At 40.0% G+C, this 21,121-nt stretch overlaps 1 protein-coding gene across 3 annotated transcripts in view; it reads right to left on the bottom strand.

The window, feature by feature from the left end:
* Positions 1–21,121, bottom strand: part of FHDC1 (FH2 domain containing 1) — a 47,127-nt gene that overhangs the window by 7,585 nt on the left and 18,421 nt on the right. For all 3 annotated transcript variants that reach the window (XM_088475327.1, XM_088475329.1, XM_088475328.1), the window contains exons 3-9: positions 14,214–14,275; positions 13,056–13,158; positions 8,438–8,523; positions 7,515–7,615; positions 4,697–4,767; positions 4,493–4,600; positions 2,906–2,976 (exon numbers count right to left, since the gene is read on the bottom strand). In XM_088475327.1, the coding sequence (XP_088331453.1) occupies positions 2,906–2,976; positions 4,493–4,600; positions 4,697–4,767; positions 7,515–7,615; positions 8,438–8,523; positions 13,056–13,158; positions 14,214–14,275 (602 nt within the window). The remainder of the gene's footprint in view (positions 1–2,905; positions 2,977–4,492; positions 4,601–4,696; positions 4,768–7,514; positions 7,616–8,437; positions 8,524–13,055; positions 13,159–14,213; positions 14,276–21,121) is intronic.

Here is a 21,121-nt window from a genome sequence, read left to right on the forward strand (position 1 = left end):
ATCTGGCGGTCATAGGAATCTATAGATAAAAATGGATTGAATATCTACACTGAACAGTACATCAAACAGAATGTGGAGTCCACGGCTTAGCAGAAGTGTGGGATAAAGGGGATTGCTGCTTCTCACCATGCCAGCGAATACTCCCTCGCTTTTCTGAAAACTTAGGTTTGCTTAGTGCCAAGTACAAGCTGAGCTTTTGTGCATAAATCAGCCCTTTGACCTTGCTCGCTCTGTCATAGTAACAAGTGAAAGCTTCCCCCAGCATTAATGTGGGAAAGCCAATCACCTTACACAAGGAGGTCACATTCTTTTCTAATTCATAGGAGCTTTTCTGTGGGCCATAAAACCAAAAAAGTAGTCATATCTGAAAATGTTGTATAAGCAACATCTATGGCTGCGTCTTTGTGAATGACAGAAATAGGCATGTGTGGGGTTTTTCATGTAGTTGCTGACAAATTTCATACATGAAAAAAGAAACAAAGTCTGAAGCAGATGTGATATATTTTATCAAAGCAACAATAATTTGTGTGCAGTATGTATATAGTACTATAATAAAATCTATATATTTTATATGTTCCTGACAAAGATTTGATTAAACCGAAACTGCTATAAGACTGTGCTATTGCGTTACCTCAGATGGACTAATGTATGCAGTAGCCGGTGTTATAGAATATATAGAGCTACATGCATCAGGCTTTGGAAAGACAAAGTACCAACCAATAAGCTCCTGTCACTTTACAGGCTGGGTTTGAAACATGACAGCTAGGAGCTGGTTGGTACCTTCTCTCTCTCAAAGGCTTGATACATATACCCCATAATAAACTCATGACCCCCTGAAGTCAGGTTATATGTGTGGAGTGGGTTTCCTCCAGGTACTCCAGGCTCCTGTCACAGTCTAAAACAGTGATTCCCAACCTCAGTCCTCAAGGCACACTAACAGTCCTGGTTTTAGTGATATCCATGGTTGAGCACAGATGGTTAAATCAAAATAACTGAGGTACTAATTAAGTCACCTGTTCTCAAGTATGGTTATCCTTAAAACCTGGACTGTTATGGTGCCCACACACATAGCGATGTGCTCACGATCTGACATCGTGCACGATTTCCCTTGAAAACTCTCCTCGACAGCTCTGCACACAATTTGGTGTTTGTAGTGTCTAATCTTCTAACAATCTATCATGCATTCAGACTTTTTCCAATGCATTTGTATCCCAGATTGGCAGATCTGTCATACAGCACGGCAGAACTGACGATGTGACGTACGACCAGTGGGGACACGCATCGCGACCGTGAGTGGGGACTCACGATTTGGCCATATTTTACATGATCTGTCGTTCCAATGCATCGGAATCGGCCAGGTTGTGTAAAATATCGCTGTGTGTGGGCACCTTTAGTGTGCCTTGAGGACCGTGGTTGTGAACCCCTGCTCTAAAACATACTGGTGGGTTAATTGGTTTCTCACAAAACAAATTAACCCTGTATCCATGTGAGAGGAAATGATATGAATGACAATTATTATCTGTAAAGTGCTACGTAATAGGTGTGCACTATATGAATAATAAAAAAATTAAAAAAAAACACACAATTGAATGCATTTTTATTTGTCAAAGAAGTTGTTTATGCTACCTAAAGAAGTGCCTAAAGGGTATAAATGTTATGAAACTACACTCATGCGGTGTTTAAGGTTACGTTACATGCTTTCCCGAGCACATACAGTACAGATCAGTTATATTACCGCCCATCATATTAACTAGTTCCCCTTGCAATATTGCTAATCTTATGCAATACTATGTGTATAATAATAACATTGTGTTCCTAAAATACAAATAAAAGGACATGTTGGCTGCCAACACAGGTAGCACAAAGCCAACTGTTCAGGTGAAGCCGAAAAAGAAGAACTTTCCTCCTGTGCACGTGTTCCACCGCACATGTAATAATTGCAGCAATCTTTCACACTATCCAACACAAAACACCCGGATCACATCATAATAACAGATCACCAAGCCAATCTAAGAAATCAATATGAGCCCAGAATAAGCTTCCAAAACGTGACGTACTGCCACAGTTAAAAACATTCCAATAATAACTACTTGCAGGGACACATTGCTGCTGGACAAGGGCATGTAATAACCACGTTTATGCATTATGGGCAGTGAAAGGCACATACGGAGTGGCGTTTCGTCTTCTTGTGCATGGCTCTGTGCTCCTACATGCCGAGATATTTGGCAATACCTTTAAAGACGACAACAAGGGCAAGGCATAGGTCATTCCCTAAGGAACACAGGATGGGGAATAGGCTGTAAAAATAACATGATGCAAAAAGCACCTAGGCAAATTACTGGAATGGAGCCCAGACAGAGATTCAACACAGGGCATATTCCTAAATACATGGGTGATTTCATTTCCAACAAACCAGGACTGTTGAACATGATCATACTGTAACATTTGACACAGTGGATTGAAAATACAGTATACTTAATCTATATTACTATTGCTTACAAACTGTGAGCATTCCATCCAGCATAGAGGAGAGGTACTCTGCTGTATCTCAAAGTTTCTCATAGTTTAATCTAATCCTGGGTTTCAAGGATTTGTTTTACAAAGAAATGTGGATCATATGGCAATTATGGACTCTAAGAAATATAGTAAATAAAGTAACAGATTGATTAGGTTAAGCAATTTCTTAGCAGGCTGTGCAGACCCCAAGCAAATCCCAGTCAGGTCAGGGAATAAGCTCTTGTTGACATTACTCATCCGCTCAAGGTGAAATTAGATTATTATATAATAATTTTCTTTTGTTTGTTACAAAGTCTTGTAGTGGATGCAAAAGTGTAATATTACTAGTGCAAATGTAGTAAAGACTGAGGAATCCATAGCAGATGTACTGACATTCCACTGCACTTACCTAGCTGCTTCATTAACATGCTGTAGCTGATCAGAGAAGGTCAGCAGTGCTGTATCTTTCTTTTGTGCTTCCTACAAAACATTACAAGAAGAAAAAAAACTTGGCAATGAGCGATAATAAATAATAATGTCAGGGACTGAAAATTAAATGGGAATATTGATGTTTTATAAAATAGAAAACATCACACACCTCACGTATGGAATAAAAGGTATAGCTTCATAATATACAAAAACTTACAGTACTGGATATGCTGCTAATTAAATGTGTGGGGTTGAGATCACCTTTGGTCGACCAGTTTTGCTTCCTCCAGGGAGGTTTATCAAATTCTTGATAAAGCTCCCTGAAGGAAGAGAAACCGGTCGACCAAAGTGTAATAGTGCCCACAGACTGCATCCAGGCAATCCAGATATACCTGCTTTGTCACATTGTGTGGACCTGTACCGTTTGGAGGACTTAGTCTCACCAAGGTCCATCAGCGTGCATCCATTACCAAGTGGCTATCACCAGCAGTAACCAGAGGCAAGTGATCCCCATGAGGAGGACCCAGTGCGAGGAGTGCCGGGATACCGCACAAGCCGCTGTAATCAGACACAGTGGTTCCCCGGACTCAGGAGGAGAGCCATACAGCGGAGACGCACTGCCGCCATCCTCCACAAGTTATACGGGGAGGCAGACACTAATATTGAGTGAAAGCATTTCCTCTGGATCCCATACGCTCGTGCTAAAGGAATCCCAATATGTGCTTTTCAACTTGCTGGTGAGCATTGCACACTATATGTACGCAGCTAAGCTATACAGGAGACTGATTAATTGCAATACATTAGTGAGGATGTATACTAAAAAGTTAGCTTGTTTCATATTCCACATAGTTTTATACAAGGACCGATTAAGTCCAAGGGACATTATTTTATACATGTATGTTTTACTATGTGGTAGATTTCTTATATCTCGTGTGTCAAAATTGCTAACTTTGAATATGTATATTAAATTTGTTAGATTTTACTAAGAGAAGTCTTGTCTAAATATTTTTTTTCAAAGTCAAGTGGTTATTATATTGTAGTAATTTTTAATACGCTTCACTCTGAAGCGCAATCCAACAATCTTTTGGGTTTATTTGGTTTAAGAGAATTAACTAGCCAGCTGGTACTGGCTTATTGGATTAGCAGCTGTGAGTGGGAAAACTAAATTATTTATTTATTTCATTTATTTAGACTAGCGCAAGGATTTCAGCGATTGGGAAACTGTCAAGCTGTAACAATTTTTTCCTCATATATTAGAAGACATATAATGGGCATGTGGGGAGATATGATGGCATGCGAGGTGTCTAAGGGGCACGTAGGGAATGTCTGATAGGGTCTTGGTGTTTCCTTGTCTAATGAGTTCCATAGAGGTACTGTTCCACAGTAATTTGCTGGGGTGGTGCAACACAATTTGTTGTGAGAGGGTATCCCAAAGCAAAATAGTTTGAGAACCTCAAAATAATATATTACTTGTGTCTGCCAAAAATATTCATCATCCACCTGGGCAACAATGCGAGGCATGTACACACAAACAATACTGGACTATAAAAAGGATGGAAATACGTACCAGGGCCACAAAATGTAACAGATTCATTCCAGGCTTATTTGCCTTTGTGTCTGCGAGCCTCAGCAAGGATGATAACTTAAAGCCAACAGCGTTTCCAGCATAACCGCCCTAGTGAAAAGCCATAAACATTAAGGTTAGTAAAAAAAACAATTAAGAATTTTCAGCTGCAGACACATGCAAGATGAGAGAAGTCATGAAACTTACCGCATTCATAATGTTCCCAGCCTGCAGGACCAAGAACAAGATGGAATGTAGCTGGTCACATGACATGAGTTCTGAAATGAAAAGGAAACCATTCACTATGGAATGCTCCATACAATCTATACATTACTCAGAGCTTCATACAAACTAGAATCCCTAACCAAAAATAAAGTTTATTTGATGGCAATGTGATCTGCACCTAATCCAGCACAGAAATCAGTGCTGGAAATGATACTCTTGTGTTTATACATGCCCCACTTCTGTGTAACGTAATGCTTCACACTAACGTGGAAACTGTAATTTATACCCATCTTATTATTCACAGACTCAGCAGCAGACAGGATGCTCTAATAGTATAGTAAACACAGTGTACAAGCATAAAAGACGTTATTTAGTATGTGATCATTTCCGCTCATATTTCCAATACAAATGCTCTCACAAACGTTTAGTGCTTTGAGAAATGGGCTAATAAAGTCCTACATAAAAGTATTTAAAAGATATAACCCACAAAACTGAGCAATCCAATACTCTAATCTGCAACATTTAATGCTCTTCACAGAGTAAACAGAGTAAAAACTCAAAGATAATGATCCAATACATTAAATATCTGCATACAAAGTTACCAGTTACAAACGGCTATCTGCAACAATGATCATAGCTTTATTCATTTTAAAATTTGTCAGTTTCCCCACATTTTGTATAATTTCATTGATGTTATTCAATATCTCACTTACCAAGCCAAAGCTGTAATTATAGATTGCCAAACCACACAGTCTACAAACCTGCTGTGTTTTACATATAATAAACTTCAGTTATATATGGCAGTCAACGAAATTGAAGTCAAACATGAAACACTACAATTTTAGAAGTAGAATTCCAGGCAAAACAGCATTTTTAATTAAAAAAACCCACTTCTATCCACTTATAAAACCACAGGTCCCGTATCCTGAACCCCTGTACTTTCAGAGCTAATGTAACAGATTTCTCCAGGCACAATAATTCTGAATACAAAATTACATTGTGCAGAGCTGTCACACAGAGCCAGAGCTGTAGTTTCTACAGGTATATTCATGGCATAACACTGCATTATATGGATTCAATTCCATTATAAAAGTCACCATCACTACAGTAATACATTATTTTTGCATGTAACCTCTATAAATTGTGAATGTGATTCACTTCTCTACCCTCCCACGTTACACACACCCTAACAAAATGTGGGTCAGGCCCCTGTCATAATCCCAAATTATAACTCAGAAAGCCCTGTAGTTCTCTGCATGGTAATTAATGTGCATTGTACAATGGGTGTGCTTCACCATTTGTAAAGGAGAACTGGATCAGTCTGTCTGACCAACTGTATTTGAGTAATACTTATTCACTTAAAGTAAAAATAAACATCAAATTAAACATGGAAACAGACACCCAAGACTTACAACATGAACACAATAGGCACTGCCTTTATTTCCTAAAGTAAATGATTTGAATATATTTGCAAATTCAGATCACTTTAATGCATGGTCTTAAGGTGCTTAACCACTTGCGGATAGAGGAACGACAGTACGATTACAACATTGCAATCGTACAGTCGTTCCTCATCCCCTGTAGTGCCTACACTGAACGAAATATCGCTCAGGGCAGGCACCCTCCCTCATCCCCGAACATGGCCAATCTGTCGTTATCGGCAGATTGACCAGCATGTTCAGGCGATGATTTATGTGGAAAAAGACCAGCGGGAGAGCGTATCGCTAGTCGTTTGACATTTAAATGCCAGATTTGTGAATGATTAATGAGTGATTGAACAATAACGTTATCATTCAATTTTAATCGCCTAGTGGATACGTCCCTTTACACTGACAACTTTTAATAACATATTTAGGGCCTCATTTATCAACGCTTTTTATCAATCAAAATGAGTGATAAAACTTGCTGCATATGATATATGGTGCTCCAGCCAATCAGCTCCCAACTCTTTTTCAAACAGATAACCGTTGGGAGCTGATTGGCTTTAGCAGCATTTATCATACGCAACGGGTTTGATAATTTTGAGGCCCTTATAGCCATTTATTACATTTTAAATTCCTATTATACCCATTTTATTTTTCACAATTCCTATTAGAGTCTTATGGAGTCGCCTCACTCCCCTATAGCATTCAATGGATTAGGTTTATGCAAGACTAAAACGTATTATAAATAGATGTAGTTATGATTACATAAAGCAGGATGGTTTCATCCAAGAGTGCCTGGTTCATTACTGCAACACTGCACAGAAGATTCATCTAAATGTGTTAGGGAACCAAACATGTGACGCACCACTAAAGGTATAGGATTTTTTCTCTTCTAAATTTCTATATATTACGACCAGTTATTGTAAGCACTGTAAAGGTTTTGTATTGTGGATTTAGAGAGGACAATTGCAGTCTCCTGCTGATAGCAGCTGGATCACTGTTTTTCTTTCCCTAGGGGATTTCGATCACCTTAAATGCATTAGGAAGTGAGTGCAATGATCTACAGATCTACATTTCTTATGCAGATTTCTTATAGAGAGAGTTATCAACAAGTCACGTTACAACATTATGTAGATGGGGACACAGTGTATAATAGGAGCCCCAGAATTCTACTCCATCTTCTTCTCCGGTCCCCGCATTCCTTTAGAAACGACAGACACCTCTGGAGCCGCCACTGGACAATAGATAAAACGCTATGAGGTATATACACGTCCTGCTAGTGATGCTTGAGGGGGTGATTCAAAAACGTTCTAGAGTACTCAGATATAAGACATTTTGGGGACTAAGTATTTGCTGCCATATCACTCATCATTTACCTTTTGTAGCAATCCTGATGATCATCATGTCTTTATTTAACGAGGAATAGGAAGGTGAAAATTCTTTTTTCAGCACCATGGCTCCTATTCGCAAGGCATAACTGGAAGGAACAAATACCTATGCGTGAGTTTCACTAGAATAAAATCATTACACTGTTACATAGTAGTGAATTTGTATAACCTCTATCTAACGACAAGTACATAACAGAACTTACAATGCACATAATTATCCAATAAACACCTTCATTGGTTCTAGTAGGTTCAAGTTCAACAAAATGTTTTTCAATAGACCACACATACTATAATTACAGATGTTAACTAAATATGTAAGTATGTGTGCGTGTATAATATAATAATATATATATTTTGATGTGAATGGCCAAACATTCTCTGTAAAGCGCTGCGGAATATGTGTGCGCTATATAAATAACTGGAGATATATTATATTATATACACACACATATACATACATTTTTTTTTTTCCTCATTCCTTGAATTGGCAACATACACATGCATGCACTGCCTGCAGAGCTAGATTATGAGAGAGACAGATTAGCCCCCTTGCGTACCAGCTGCCAAGTACTCTGACAAGGCTGTACGGCATACAACTGTTGGCAATCAATGCATTAGTTTACCCATCATGCCATTCATAGGCTGGATGGGGTATGGGTGCTGCATGTGAGTATGCTATACTTGTCCTGGCAAATTTACGAATCGTATTCTGCCTCTGATTTCTTCTATGCTGGTCAGTATCCGGTTTTGAAGAATGATTAAAATAGTCCTTGAACTGATAATCATACAAACTGAATCTGAAGGATAGCAACTGGCTCATAGAGCAGACACAAAGGCTTGCGTCGCTGCGTATGGCCAATAGTGTCCCCAAACAGATACAAGTGTAATATTTTCTCATTTTAAAAACTTACTTTGGCACTTGAATCAACATGTACATAAACGAATCAGTCAGAGACAATTTTGTGATTTCTCCACTAAATGCTTTTAGCTTCTTTGCCTATTGAAAAAAAAAATTAATACTTCACCAGCAAAAAAAAAAAATTGTAAACAATGTGCAGACATTAATGCTATCAGATCATTTGATAATTCCAGGTTTATTTTATTCAACAGGAAAATTATATCTCTATTGTTCCCAATATGAAAGGACACTCCTAAACTGTACAGTATGTTAATCCGATAATAGTTCCTCCAAATTCCTTTTTTCTACCCAACACTGAGAAGGTTTTATTTATATACACACACACACACACACACACACACACACGCACACACGTAAAGTTATTTGTAATCCCTGTTCCAGCCATCATTATCATCACTACATGTTAGGGCAAGATAAAATATAAAATAAATAACTATATATAATTGTACATAATCCCTCACAAAGAATAAAGACTACAATGGGTCGCAATAATAGGATTTCTTTCACAGTGCATATTATAGAATTATCTATACAGACATATTTGTAAAATGATTTGCATGACAAATACGACATGTGTGAATAAATTTAGATTTACTGCACGCAACATGCTAAAACCGAGAAAAAAATATGAGATCCCTCTTCCATCACCACCATTCCAATGTTCATAGTTGAAATAAATGTGGATTTTATAGGACACAAAAGCTCACATACGTTTAGGGATCAGATGTTAAGTCAGTTCTCAATTTTCATTTGCTCTGCAGAATTTGTGGCATTAATTTTTCTCCCATTAGCAGAGATAGACACACTTTTGCTGCAAGACTATTACATTATATCTATATAATAAGCAAGAAAGTGCGTGTATGTGTGTGTCTGTGTCCTTTATGCACGACCAAAGTTTTGGACCTAGCTCCACCAAATATGGCATGGTGGTGTAGTTTGACCAACATTAGGTTTTTGCCTAGAGTGGAACTTCGGCAGGGACACACACTGTCACACAATCCCATAAAACCGGGACACTCTTAAATTACACAAGTTCTGGGGCTGAGGGATGGCTTCATACACACACCGTTACATTCTCATCTTTTCCAAAGTCCTGTGTTATATCACTTTTCCAACAGCCGCATACATGAAATACGGAGTTAGTCAGCCCTCTGTATTTGCATGATAAACTTTGACATTAAACAGTGTGCATTATTAGAATTTCACTCACTGTCTCATCCTACAGTAGCCATCCTGGGGGTCTTAGCAGAGTACCTGGCAAGCTTATGAGCAGCTCAGCACGCAATACATTGAGACTGTGACAGACAGCATAGTCAATCGGCAATCTTTCATCCTGGCAAAGCTTAGCATACGGAGATTACAAACAATAGGGGAGATTGATTGCAGCCACACAGTGCCATTGCGGGCGGGCCCCCTTCTGTCCAGGAATGGGACTTCAGAACCAGCATTCCCCCCTAATGGCCGCTCTGCTAGACATGGTCTTCGTTGTTGGTCTGTAGAGTGATTTCAGGGGGTGATGCAGCTGCAATGACAGGAATCACACAGATTCCCTATTATTGGGAATCTACATTGCAGTACGGGTCTGCGCTACCGCATGCAGTCCGGCAACAGACTGTCAGAGATTGAGACTGCCAGTGATATCAGCAGGGAGCGAGTGGCGACGGCCTCCATTTCCCAAATGTGGAGAGGTCAGGATCTTCTGGCCTTTTTTTACTCATCTGTGGCGGCTGGCTTGCGTGGCCCCATGGTCACTCAGCAGGCTTAAGGGATTGCAGATGCCCTGATGCTGCATCCTTGGATGCAGCTCGGATCAGTAACACTGTCAGGGTAACTGCTGGTTATACCGAGACAACACCCAGCCGTGTTGATCTGGACAAAGTATTTCATAAAGCTATAAAGGACATTATTATCAACACAAGTATATGATTTTATATAGATAGATTAAATTTACAAAACTGCAGTGAATATTTGTCTTTTATTAAGTCTTAAATACTTTTTTGGTATATTGTTTATATATAAATCTGTTATTGATTTGTTTGGTTTAATTAGAGATTATCTTGCCAGCGCAGTTTATCCTTGTTCTCTGTAAGTAAGTCTTATCCTAATATAACCCATTCCAAACGTTATGAGAATACGCCTGACTGCACGGTCATTTACTCCTAATTTGCATCGTTATCCAGGTTATAGGTGAGGACAATGGAAAAAAAAAAAAATGAAGGCTGCAGGTGTACTTCAGGGTCCAGCCTTCAATCCGGTCAATGCCGGGTATCCCAGCTAGTATCCATTAAAAATATTTAACTGCTGTCACTTGGACAACCTGCAATGTTGGATAACTACAAGTACCAGCTCACCTTGCTCACTAGCAGGGCATGCTGCAGCTTGTAGTTTCACACTTTGCCTGAACTACAAATCAATCAAAAGCAACATCATTCTCCACTACCCATTCTAGGCCATGAGCCTCTATAGTTAAAAGGCTCAAAACATGGATTCTCCTTAATTAGTTTGCTCTTGCAGTTTAACTTGCACAGCCCAACCATCCCAAGATCGCTTGGATCAGAGTAACAATACACCATAGATAAAACAAGTTCTTTCACATATTCAACTTACATAATAGAAACATCAGTCAAAAGATCTTAAAAAATTTTTTTTTTACATAGATTTTTAAAATCCTCTTACATTCATAGCTTTTCCTGGAAAAGCTATAAAAATGAATGGGAGGATGTCCTCATAAATCACCTAGGCTTGTGGTAGAAGCTCACTTAAGCGTGTGGCATTACACAATGACAATCACTAGGCAGGGTACTATGAACACAGGTTTGCTAACACAGTGATAACAGAAAGCTTCAGGGCAAGGCTGCAGCTAGTTCATATAAAACTAGGGTGACAAACTTTATGTAGAAGTATTAAAACGAGATGTAAAATCCAACAGGAATATAGTCAGTTTTCATTCCCTCAAGTAACTGTTCAGGGATTAGAGTATCATTCTGGAACGGTAACCCATACAAGGACTGAACTCACATCTAGGTATTTATACCTTAACAGTCGTGGTTTGATTATAAGCAGTAACTGGTACTAAATGGCTGTATAAAGGGCAAAATGATGGCTTATCTGATGCCGGAATCATAAAAAACAAAGCCGAGGAACCTGTGCTTGGGGACATCAACCAGTCTGTATACATAATGATTACATGGGCACTACATTAGTTTTCTCAAGAGTACACGTTTATAGAAAGTGCTTCTTATTAAGTGTAATCAAGTCTTTGTCTTAGTATGATAACGCTCAGTATTATAACGACACACTCACATTGGAGAAGACGAGACTTCATCACCATTTACTGGCAGTGTAAGGGCGCATATCCACTAGACGATAAATTGGACAATTTGAACGATAACTATATCGTTACCATCTGCAATATCGCACAGTGGGTATGCTGTCAACGACCAGAGATGCGCGCTCTCGCTGGTCGTTGACGACATCTATCATCGCCCGTACTTGCAGGGCAACCTGATGATATTGTCAGGTTCTGCAAGTACAGGGGGATGAGGGAGGGTGATGTCACTGAACGACATTGTGAATGATATCGTTCAGTGTGGGCGCTGCAGGGCAAACACTAGACGATATGCTCATGGCCAGCCAGCTGCTGTGGGACTACATATCCCAGCATGCCCTGCCACAGTTTCAGCATGCTCTAATAGCAAACCTGTGGCAGTGCATGCTGGGATGTGTAGTTCCACTGCAGCTGGCTGGCAACGAGTTTGACACCACTGGTCTCATGGATACCCGGCCTTTAGATCTGAAAAGGAAGGCGGTTCTCTGGGAAGAGTAAGTAACCCCTAATGTTTCACCGTAAGCCCGCATACTGTAGAAAGTAGGCTTACAATCACTACAGATTAGCTCACATTTTGACTTTAAGCTTTCATGCATGAAAATAATTAGGCCATGATGCCAGTGGGGTATTGCTTTTTTTTTTTTTACATTTCCTGTCTCTAACACAGGCATTATCTTGTCTAAGACAGGAAGGGTGTCAGCAGCTAATGGAAACTAACAGTGGAATGAGGTGACGTAGAAGGATATGCTTTTTCCAACTTAAATATTGATTATATATTATTTGATGCTTTAACAATGGTAAAAGAGAGGTGAACAAAATGACTATTTGCAGCATAGTAACAACAGAATAACATGTGGGAGACGTTTCAGCAAAATAAACATTGATAATATAATGAGCGACATATAAGCAACATGATGCAAAACGGTTTTAAACTTCACTTAAATGTTGAAAGAAGCATGGTATGGGGTTAAAGCATAAATGATCCACGTGCCCCATTCTCTTACCCTCTGTAACTGGACATACACCGGTACACTGACTAAGAGCCAAGTCTGCTGGACAGGGCTCTACCTCTATCAATGGAAAAACCAGGGTTACGTCATCAGTGAGATTACAAAAACTGTATCGCTAACACTGCCAATGCCAGGAGAAGCAGTGACCCTGTACAAGTGTCCTTAACGACGCACCAATTAAGATCAACTTAAAGTAGCATACAACAATTGCATGACGAATTATGGATTATCATTTTTAGAACATTGAATGTATTTATATAAAGAGGTCTTACCTCTTCTGGTTCTGGAGACAACTTAAGAAGTTCTTGAAGAGCCTCAGAGTCATATAAATCACACCTCCCCTTACAAATATCTTCAATGATATGCTCAGGAGACCTGTTTGCACAAACATTCAAAAAACAGATTTCAGTAAAAATGATGCCCATTTATATTCCTCCTTTAAAAAAGGCCTTTATTATTGAATAAAAAGCAGCATTCTGACCCCATAAACATATTTAGGAATAGGAGAGACAAATAAAATGATTAACTTTTTTTTACTTTTTTACACGGCTCAGTTTCACAAGTGTGAAAGAAAAGATTATATTATAGTTAGTATGTATGTATGTATGTATGTATGTATGTATACACACCAAACCCCAAAACCACCTGCCTATAATTGTGCATCATACTATGTGATATCAATGTATGAATAATTCAGGTCACCGGAGGGCTCTTGCGGCAACAGACCGCTCTGGCGATCTGTGTCCCTTTGTATTACAGCCTAGTGCTGATAAGATATGCAATTCATATGTGCAAGAGGTCACAGCAGCGCGTGATTTGCCATTCTGCGTACTGTGCTTGTACACGTAATTATAGCTGAGCTCCTATCATTTTTCACACACAGCCTTTAAAGTGTCAGTTAGGAGTTGATTGGTTGGTACTTTATCGCTCACAATTTTCTCTCTCCAAGCTTTCATGAATACCGCCCTGTACAGAAGGAGCAGTCATGGCCAGAACGCAGGCAGCTTTTCGGTGCTTGGTAAGTGGCCAAAGCAGATTGCCACCAAAGACAAGATCACACAAACGTTAAGTGCCACTGGGGGAGTAAAAATGTATTTAAAAAAAAAATAAACCTTTTCAGTGTAAACTTAAAAAAAGTGATCTGATACATCTGCACCTTAGTACTTTTTGCCTATTGTCTGCATATTAAAAAAGGGAGACAATAGTGACCAAACTTTGGGGAAAATGGATAGCAAACAGAATACAGTCATCTAGAGAAATTCCAACATAAGCACACAAACATAAGTTTGGACAATAAACTGGACCAGCCCGGTATTTGAAAATTACATATGCTTTCCTGTTCTGAGTACATCACAACTAACTAGCTACAGAATAATGTGAGTGACATTTGCAGCTATAACAACATATTGCACATACAATGTAGAGCTTACTTTTTGAACTGCTTCAAATATATCCCAATATTCATGCTGCGTTTTGAATCCAAAAGAGAAACCTATAAAGATAGCAAGACATTTGGGGATTTAAAGTTTGGCTGGAAATTAAAAATCACGTGTGTTTTATAGCAACAAACTAAATGTTTGAAAATCAACAATGAACGAATAGGCCACTTAAAATGTACTGGTATTATGTAACGTGCGAAGTATCGGTGACCAACATATGAATTAAATATGATCACTAGCAGCAGACCATCCTGTAAGCAGATACAGGTGCCAAGCCAGAAATCCCAACAATGAATGCAGACTTGGTTTAAAATAAAACCACCTCAATGAAAAGGGAGCTTTAATTATTAGATATCTAAATAGCTCTGCCACATTAAAAATGAAAAGCAGCAGCAAATACTCCTGTGTTCTACAGACAAGAGTCATAGCAGGGAGCACTTTGTGAAAGTGATGATGTATATAATTTAGAATGGTGTTTTTTTTAAAATGATCTAAACATAACAAATCAAAAGGAGCAGCCATCAGTCGTTTAAACCATCACGTAATAGCCGAAAGCTTATTATCATATTAAGAGTCTGTGTACCCCTCCCATATTATCATTTCTCTGCAGTGCCATCAGTTTCCAGTGTGTGGTCTGTAAGGGCCATCAAACAACACTTCTTTATCTACTGTACGGACAATAGTCTAACATATACATTATCTGTGTACAGTGCAATGGAGTGTGGGAAATAACATAAACGGCTATTAAAAAGGTGTTAAATCATTTGTCAAAAATTGAGGGAAAATAAAAAGTGTATATATATATTAATATATGCTGAAAAATTCCCGTTTCACACGGATCACTAGAAGACTGCTGCCACCTGTTATCATCAGGAGTGTTTTTTTTCACAACGTATCACCTTTTTTTTTCAAAAATATATGATTTTATTCACATAAGGAACTTAAAAATTTGTGCGCCAGTTTTCATTCTATTAATAAATATCTATATCTGAAGTGCCAAAAGTTATGGGATAAATGCCTTTTATTGTGTTAGGACTCCATCTAGCCCAGTGAAGTGCTGCAACTTGAAGTTGCCCAGATTCCACAAGTGGATGGAAGACCTGTGAAGAGCTGTTGACCCATGCTGTCTGGATAGCTTCCCACAGCTCCCTGATAGTTGTAGGTACAGGATCTTGGGTGCGAATGGACCTCTCCATCACGTCCTATAAATGTTCGATTGGGTTCACGTCGGCCGTATGTGGTTGCCACACCATTTGCCGGAACCCTCAAGAAAGCTCCTCGAACCAATTCTGGACAACTTTCGGACCTATGACACTGTGCATTATCCAGCTGGAATATTCCATCGTTGTGGGGGGTACATGAAGTCCATGGAGGGCTGAAAATGGTCATCAAGCAAAGCAACATAGCAGTTACCAGTCAATGACATGTGCAGGAGGAAGAGTGAACACACCCCACACAGTTATGGAACCACCACCAGCCTTCACGGTGCCTTGTTGACAACTGGGGTCCATGGCCTCATGGGATCAGCTCCACACCCAAACCCTACAATCCGCCCAAAACAACTGGAACCGTGACTCAATTGGACCACGCCACATTGTTGCCAATCCTCCAGGGTCCAATTAGCAAGCCACGATCCCAGGTGAGGCGCTGTGTCTGGTGTTGCAGTGTTCACAGGGGCACTCTAGTGGTTCTCTGCTCCCATATATCTCATGGAGGCTAAATAACGCTGCACTGACCTGCTGGATATGCATCTGGTACCTCCAGCATGTGGATGTGATTTGAACCAGTTTTGCTTATCTGTTACCATGAAAATTCTGGCCAGGCACTGGTCACGATAATTAAGCACCCGTGGTCGGCCACTGCCTTCCATGGTGTATTCCAGTGAAACCATAGATCAAAGAATGTTGAATGTCCGCAAAGCTTTCGAAATAGAATGTCCCTTCCGTCGGGCACCTAGCCGGTATTAATACTGACTCACGAGATGTCAGTTTACAACTGATGCAGGTCTGGGCATTTCCAAGACATCACAGTACGGCAATGCCACCTACCATTACATATTGCTATCCCATGACTTTTGGTCACTTCAGTATGTAAGTAGCGTTCATTCTAGCACCCTGCATCTGTCACAACCCATGCAGTTTCGCTTTCCTGTCTGGGGTATCACTCTCTGCTCTGGTGCTTCCCTTAGACAGTAATTTATGACAGGTCAGTAGAGGGACACACAAGAAAGCACCTTATACCAAAACATCAAAAAGCAACTCATGGTAACAATAGCTATTGCAGTTTACAGTGTAATGAATACAGTAAGTGGGGTTATTTGAGTGAAGTGAAACAGTATTTCATGTCTAACTGGGGGGTGGGTGTTCTGCAAAGATTTAGGGGTCAATCCAATTAGGTGCGAATTGCGAGTTAGTTTCTTGAAATTCACAGACTTCGCACGAATGTGCGCTCCCGAGCATTCTCCAATCCAATTAAAAATGCCTATTTGTGATACTCGCAGCGGAGGTTTGCGAATTGACTGCCAAATGAGATTTGAGAGAAGTGCATGATAAGTGGGGAGACCATGCTGGACCCTCCAAAATGAATCATTTTGTTAGCAGGACTGCATAGACGGCTGTTTGTGGGCATTAGGAAGGTATTGTAGGTTTTTAAATGGTGTCAAATGGCTGATTTGTGCTTTAATTAATAAAATGCAAGAAAATGATAAATATAACAAAAAAAACAAAAAACTTTTTTCGTTTAATTTCAAACGAATGAAACAAATTTTTATTTTTTTTTACTCCAAAAAAATGACATGTAATTATTGGACTAATTAAGCTAATTTGAAACTTCCAATTGCCTAATTAGTCATGGGGGGGTTCCCGACATTTTAACCTTAAAATAAGAATTTTCCTTTCCATCTCTCACCGTCAGGGAGTTGTGAATGGAAAAATGCGAATTCAGTCTGACTGGTTCAGTGCGAGTTGCTAATTGGATTGCAAAATAAATTTGCTATGTGAATTCGATGATAAAATAGCCACTCGCACCTAAATGGATTGACCCTTTAGAATTACTTTGTATGTTCTACCAGTTACATTATGATTTGCAAACATGACTTCAACATTAGAGTTATGAGTTAGTCCTTTTTTGAACGGCATAGTCAGGCTAGTAAGCAAGTGGGTGTTTAAGCGTAAAAATTATAAGAGGTTTCAAAGACGACACAGACAGTGGTCGAAAAAAAAATCAACATAAGCAGCATAATAGGAATTTACTTAACGCACTACATGCCAAAGCCTGCTTACTAATAGAATACACTTAAATTAATTAACTATAAAAGCTTGAACATAATCTTGAAAAACACAACTAATTACTCTTTATAATCCTTTACTTTCACTTGTTTGTTTCGGAGATGGCTTTAGGTAACAATGTGATTTGTGGTAAAGTCACGTGTCATAAACGGATGCCAGGGATAACACAATAAACAGTAAATAAACATTCAAGTGAACATCCGCATCTGCAATCTGGTCATGAAAAACAGTTGTTAGTTCACAATAAGTACACAGTGTGCAGAATAAATTACCCACCTATACCAGTTATGAATAACGTGAGCTTCATTAGCTATACAATTCTTGTCAGGTTCTAAGGTACAACTCTTGCAGCAACAATGGTGCGAGATAATGGACACAAGGAAACAATGTTTTATCAAACTGTACTTAAAGCACTTCTTAAGGTGCGTACACACGGTACGATCTGTACCACCAACGACTTGAAAGATATCCTTCAAAGATATATCTTTCTATACACACACGTAAAGATTTTCTGTCCAACCATCCAACTAGTTGATTGGTTGGAATGAAAATCTGGTAAGGTATGAAAGCAAATGACAATCAGCAGTTTGCTCCCAAACGCCGGAAAATGGACAAAAAATGTCGTTTGAACAAATTGTTTAGATCAAACATTTAACAAACTTGTCTGACGACCGTTTTCATCTATTTTCTAGCATTTAGGAGCAAATTGCTGATCATCAGTTACTCCCATATGTTACCAGATTTTCATTCCAACCAATCAACTAGTTGGATGGTTGGACAGAAAATCTTTACGTGTGTACCCAGCCAAAGATATCGTTCATAGATCTTTCAAAGATATCGTTCAGTGAGTCATCCTGCCACATCTGTGAAGAGGGAAAATTGACGATATCGTCCAAGTTGGCCTGCATGTATGGCCAATGAAAGATATCTTTATCGTCCATTCGGGAACGCGCATTGTTGGTCATTGGTCGATTGTTCACTGCCTAAAAATGAACAATATGAATGATATATCGTTCAACGATATCGTTATTCAGATAGTTCAGGAAAATTGTCCCGTGTGTATGCAGCATTAGTTAATTCAATGAGCTATAGACACATTGAATTAACTAATGCTGTGTAAAATAGCCACACGTTCTTTAGAACTGTTCTTTGTTATGTAAGGGGCTATCAGTAACTTACATTGCATCAATATAGTGCTACAAAGCATTTATCTAATCATCAAATCACCAGACCTGTAGACAATTTGGTGAAATGTTCTATGCTGGTGCAAGCCCTTGGAGCAATCTTTATGCCGTACCAGACTAACCTAGCTTGAAGTACATCTATACCCAAACCGATTCTTCCCTTAGATGGTAGGGGGGTTGTGTGGGGCATCCCGGATTGGGAGTGTGGTGCATGGTAGCACTGGTATTGAGGAATGGCAGCTGACAACTACACAGTTAAGAAGTTGTATGCTGCATCATCTACTTGTCATTGCCTGGCTCTCCATGTGGGGGCATTCCTTTGGTATTTAAGGTGCCACCTAACTATCGACACCCTAGGCAACTGCCGAGATTTGCCTAATGGTAGCCCTGGCCCACAGCTGCAGTGATTCAGTGTTCAGTTTGTGATTTGGAAATTGATTGAAAGGATATTCCAACTAGACAAATCAAGTCCAAAGAGATATGCCATGCCTATGCACAAAGGCTCGCCTTTCCTATAAAAATTATATATATATTATATATTATCTCTCTCTCTACAGGCTCACCACCACTCCAATCCTTATTGTGGTTATATTTTTGTGGGCCCTCCACATAAAGATGCATAATTTGGAGGGAAATGGTATCTCTCCCATAGTATATATGGGATAAAAGGTGAAGACACCAGTCTGCTCTTCAACGTTTCTGTTTTAACTGAAACATTGAAGAACAGACTGGTCTCTTGTCTTGAGCTTTATTTCATACTAGCTGGGATACCCTTGCCTATAAATGGGATATTGATGCAAATTAAGAGTAAATGACAGTGCAGGCAGGTGTATTCTCATGCTGTTTGGAATGGGGTATATCAGGAGCAGACTGACTTACAGAACAGAAATCAGTATGGCTTCCAAACTTAAATTGAGCTGCAGAAATCACTGCAGAACAGAGGGGGTGGTTCAGCTGCGGATGGCTATGATATCACAGCTGCTAACATGTTAGGAGCTGCGATCGCTGTAATATGGTAATGCAGCAGGAGGCGTTGCACCTCCTGCATGCATTACTGATCCGAGCTGCATCCAAGAACGAAGCATCGGATCACCTGCAATCCCTTTGGCTGGCTAAGTGACCGCCGCAGATGAGTAAAAGGCCAGGAAATCTCTTTCAGTTGAAGGAGATCCTGGCATCTCCACTAGCCCCCCACCAAAGGCGGCGGCACACCTCCATTTTGGGAAACGGAGGCAATCTCCGCCGGCTCCCCGCTGACATCACTGACAGTCTGCTGCCAGACTGTGGCCCTGATTCAGAGCGGGACGCTCTGACAGAGCGCTCGCTCTGAATCAGTTTTCTTTTTTTTAATGGAGTAGCCAGGATGATGGTCGCGATGGTCAAGACCATCGCGACCATTGGGCTTGCAACGAGACCCTTGTGGTAGGGTCTCGTGGCCACAAGCCCCAGAGAGCTTTCGGCTCAAACAGAGCTGAAAGCTCTCCCACTGACGTCACTTGTACCTGGGTTTCTTCGCCATCCGGAACTGTAGCTTCTGCAACCCCTGCAAAAGCAGTAGTTCCATCGCTGATCTGAGACCTGCCACAGGAGAGGAGACTGGACCCACCACATTGCATAACGCACAATTCAGCCTTTCCCATAAGTTGTGAATGATACACATCACAGCATTAAGTGATGCAAACAATGACAAGAATTGGCAGCACTTTGCTCAGCAATGTAATGATGAGACTTGCATCTTGCAGAAATACAAGCACTGACTCACACTGTACAATCACTCAGCGCCCACTACAAGTCCCAATTAAAACAGGATTTGTGTGACGGCTGAGCTATTTTAGTGCATGTGACTGCACATAATAGACAACGATGCCTAACGAGACAGAGAGACAGACAGAGAGAGAGAGAGAGACACACACAGACAGAGAGAGAGAGAGACACACACAGACAGAGAGAGAGACACACAGACAGAGAGAGAGAGAGACACACACACAGACAGAGAGAGAGACACACACACAGACAGAGAGAGAGAGAGAGACACAGAGAGAGAGAGAGAGAGACACAGACACACACAGACAGAGAGAGAGAGAGACACACACAGACAGAGAGAGAGACACACACACACACACAGACAGAGAGAGAGAGAGACACACACACAGACAGAGAGAGAGAGAGACACACACAGACAGAGAGAGAGAGAGACACACACAGACAGAGAGAGAGAGAGACACACACACAGACAGAGAGAGAGACACACACAGACAGAGAGAGAGAGAGAGAGACACAGAGACAGAGACAGAGAGACACAGAGAGAGAGAGAGAGAGAGAGAGAGAGAGAGAGAGAGAGAGAGACACAGAGAGACCAGAAATCTAGACAAAAAGGTAGAGAACTTGCATTGTGGATATTATATATTTAGTGACATGACTGATTATG

This window comes from Taudactylus pleione, unplaced genomic scaffold, assembly GCF_031769625.1.
Source record: "Taudactylus pleione unplaced genomic scaffold, aTauple2 ptg000170l, whole genome shotgun sequence".
NCBI classification, from domain to species: Eukaryota; Metazoa; Chordata; class Amphibia; order Anura; family Myobatrachidae; genus Taudactylus; species Taudactylus pleione.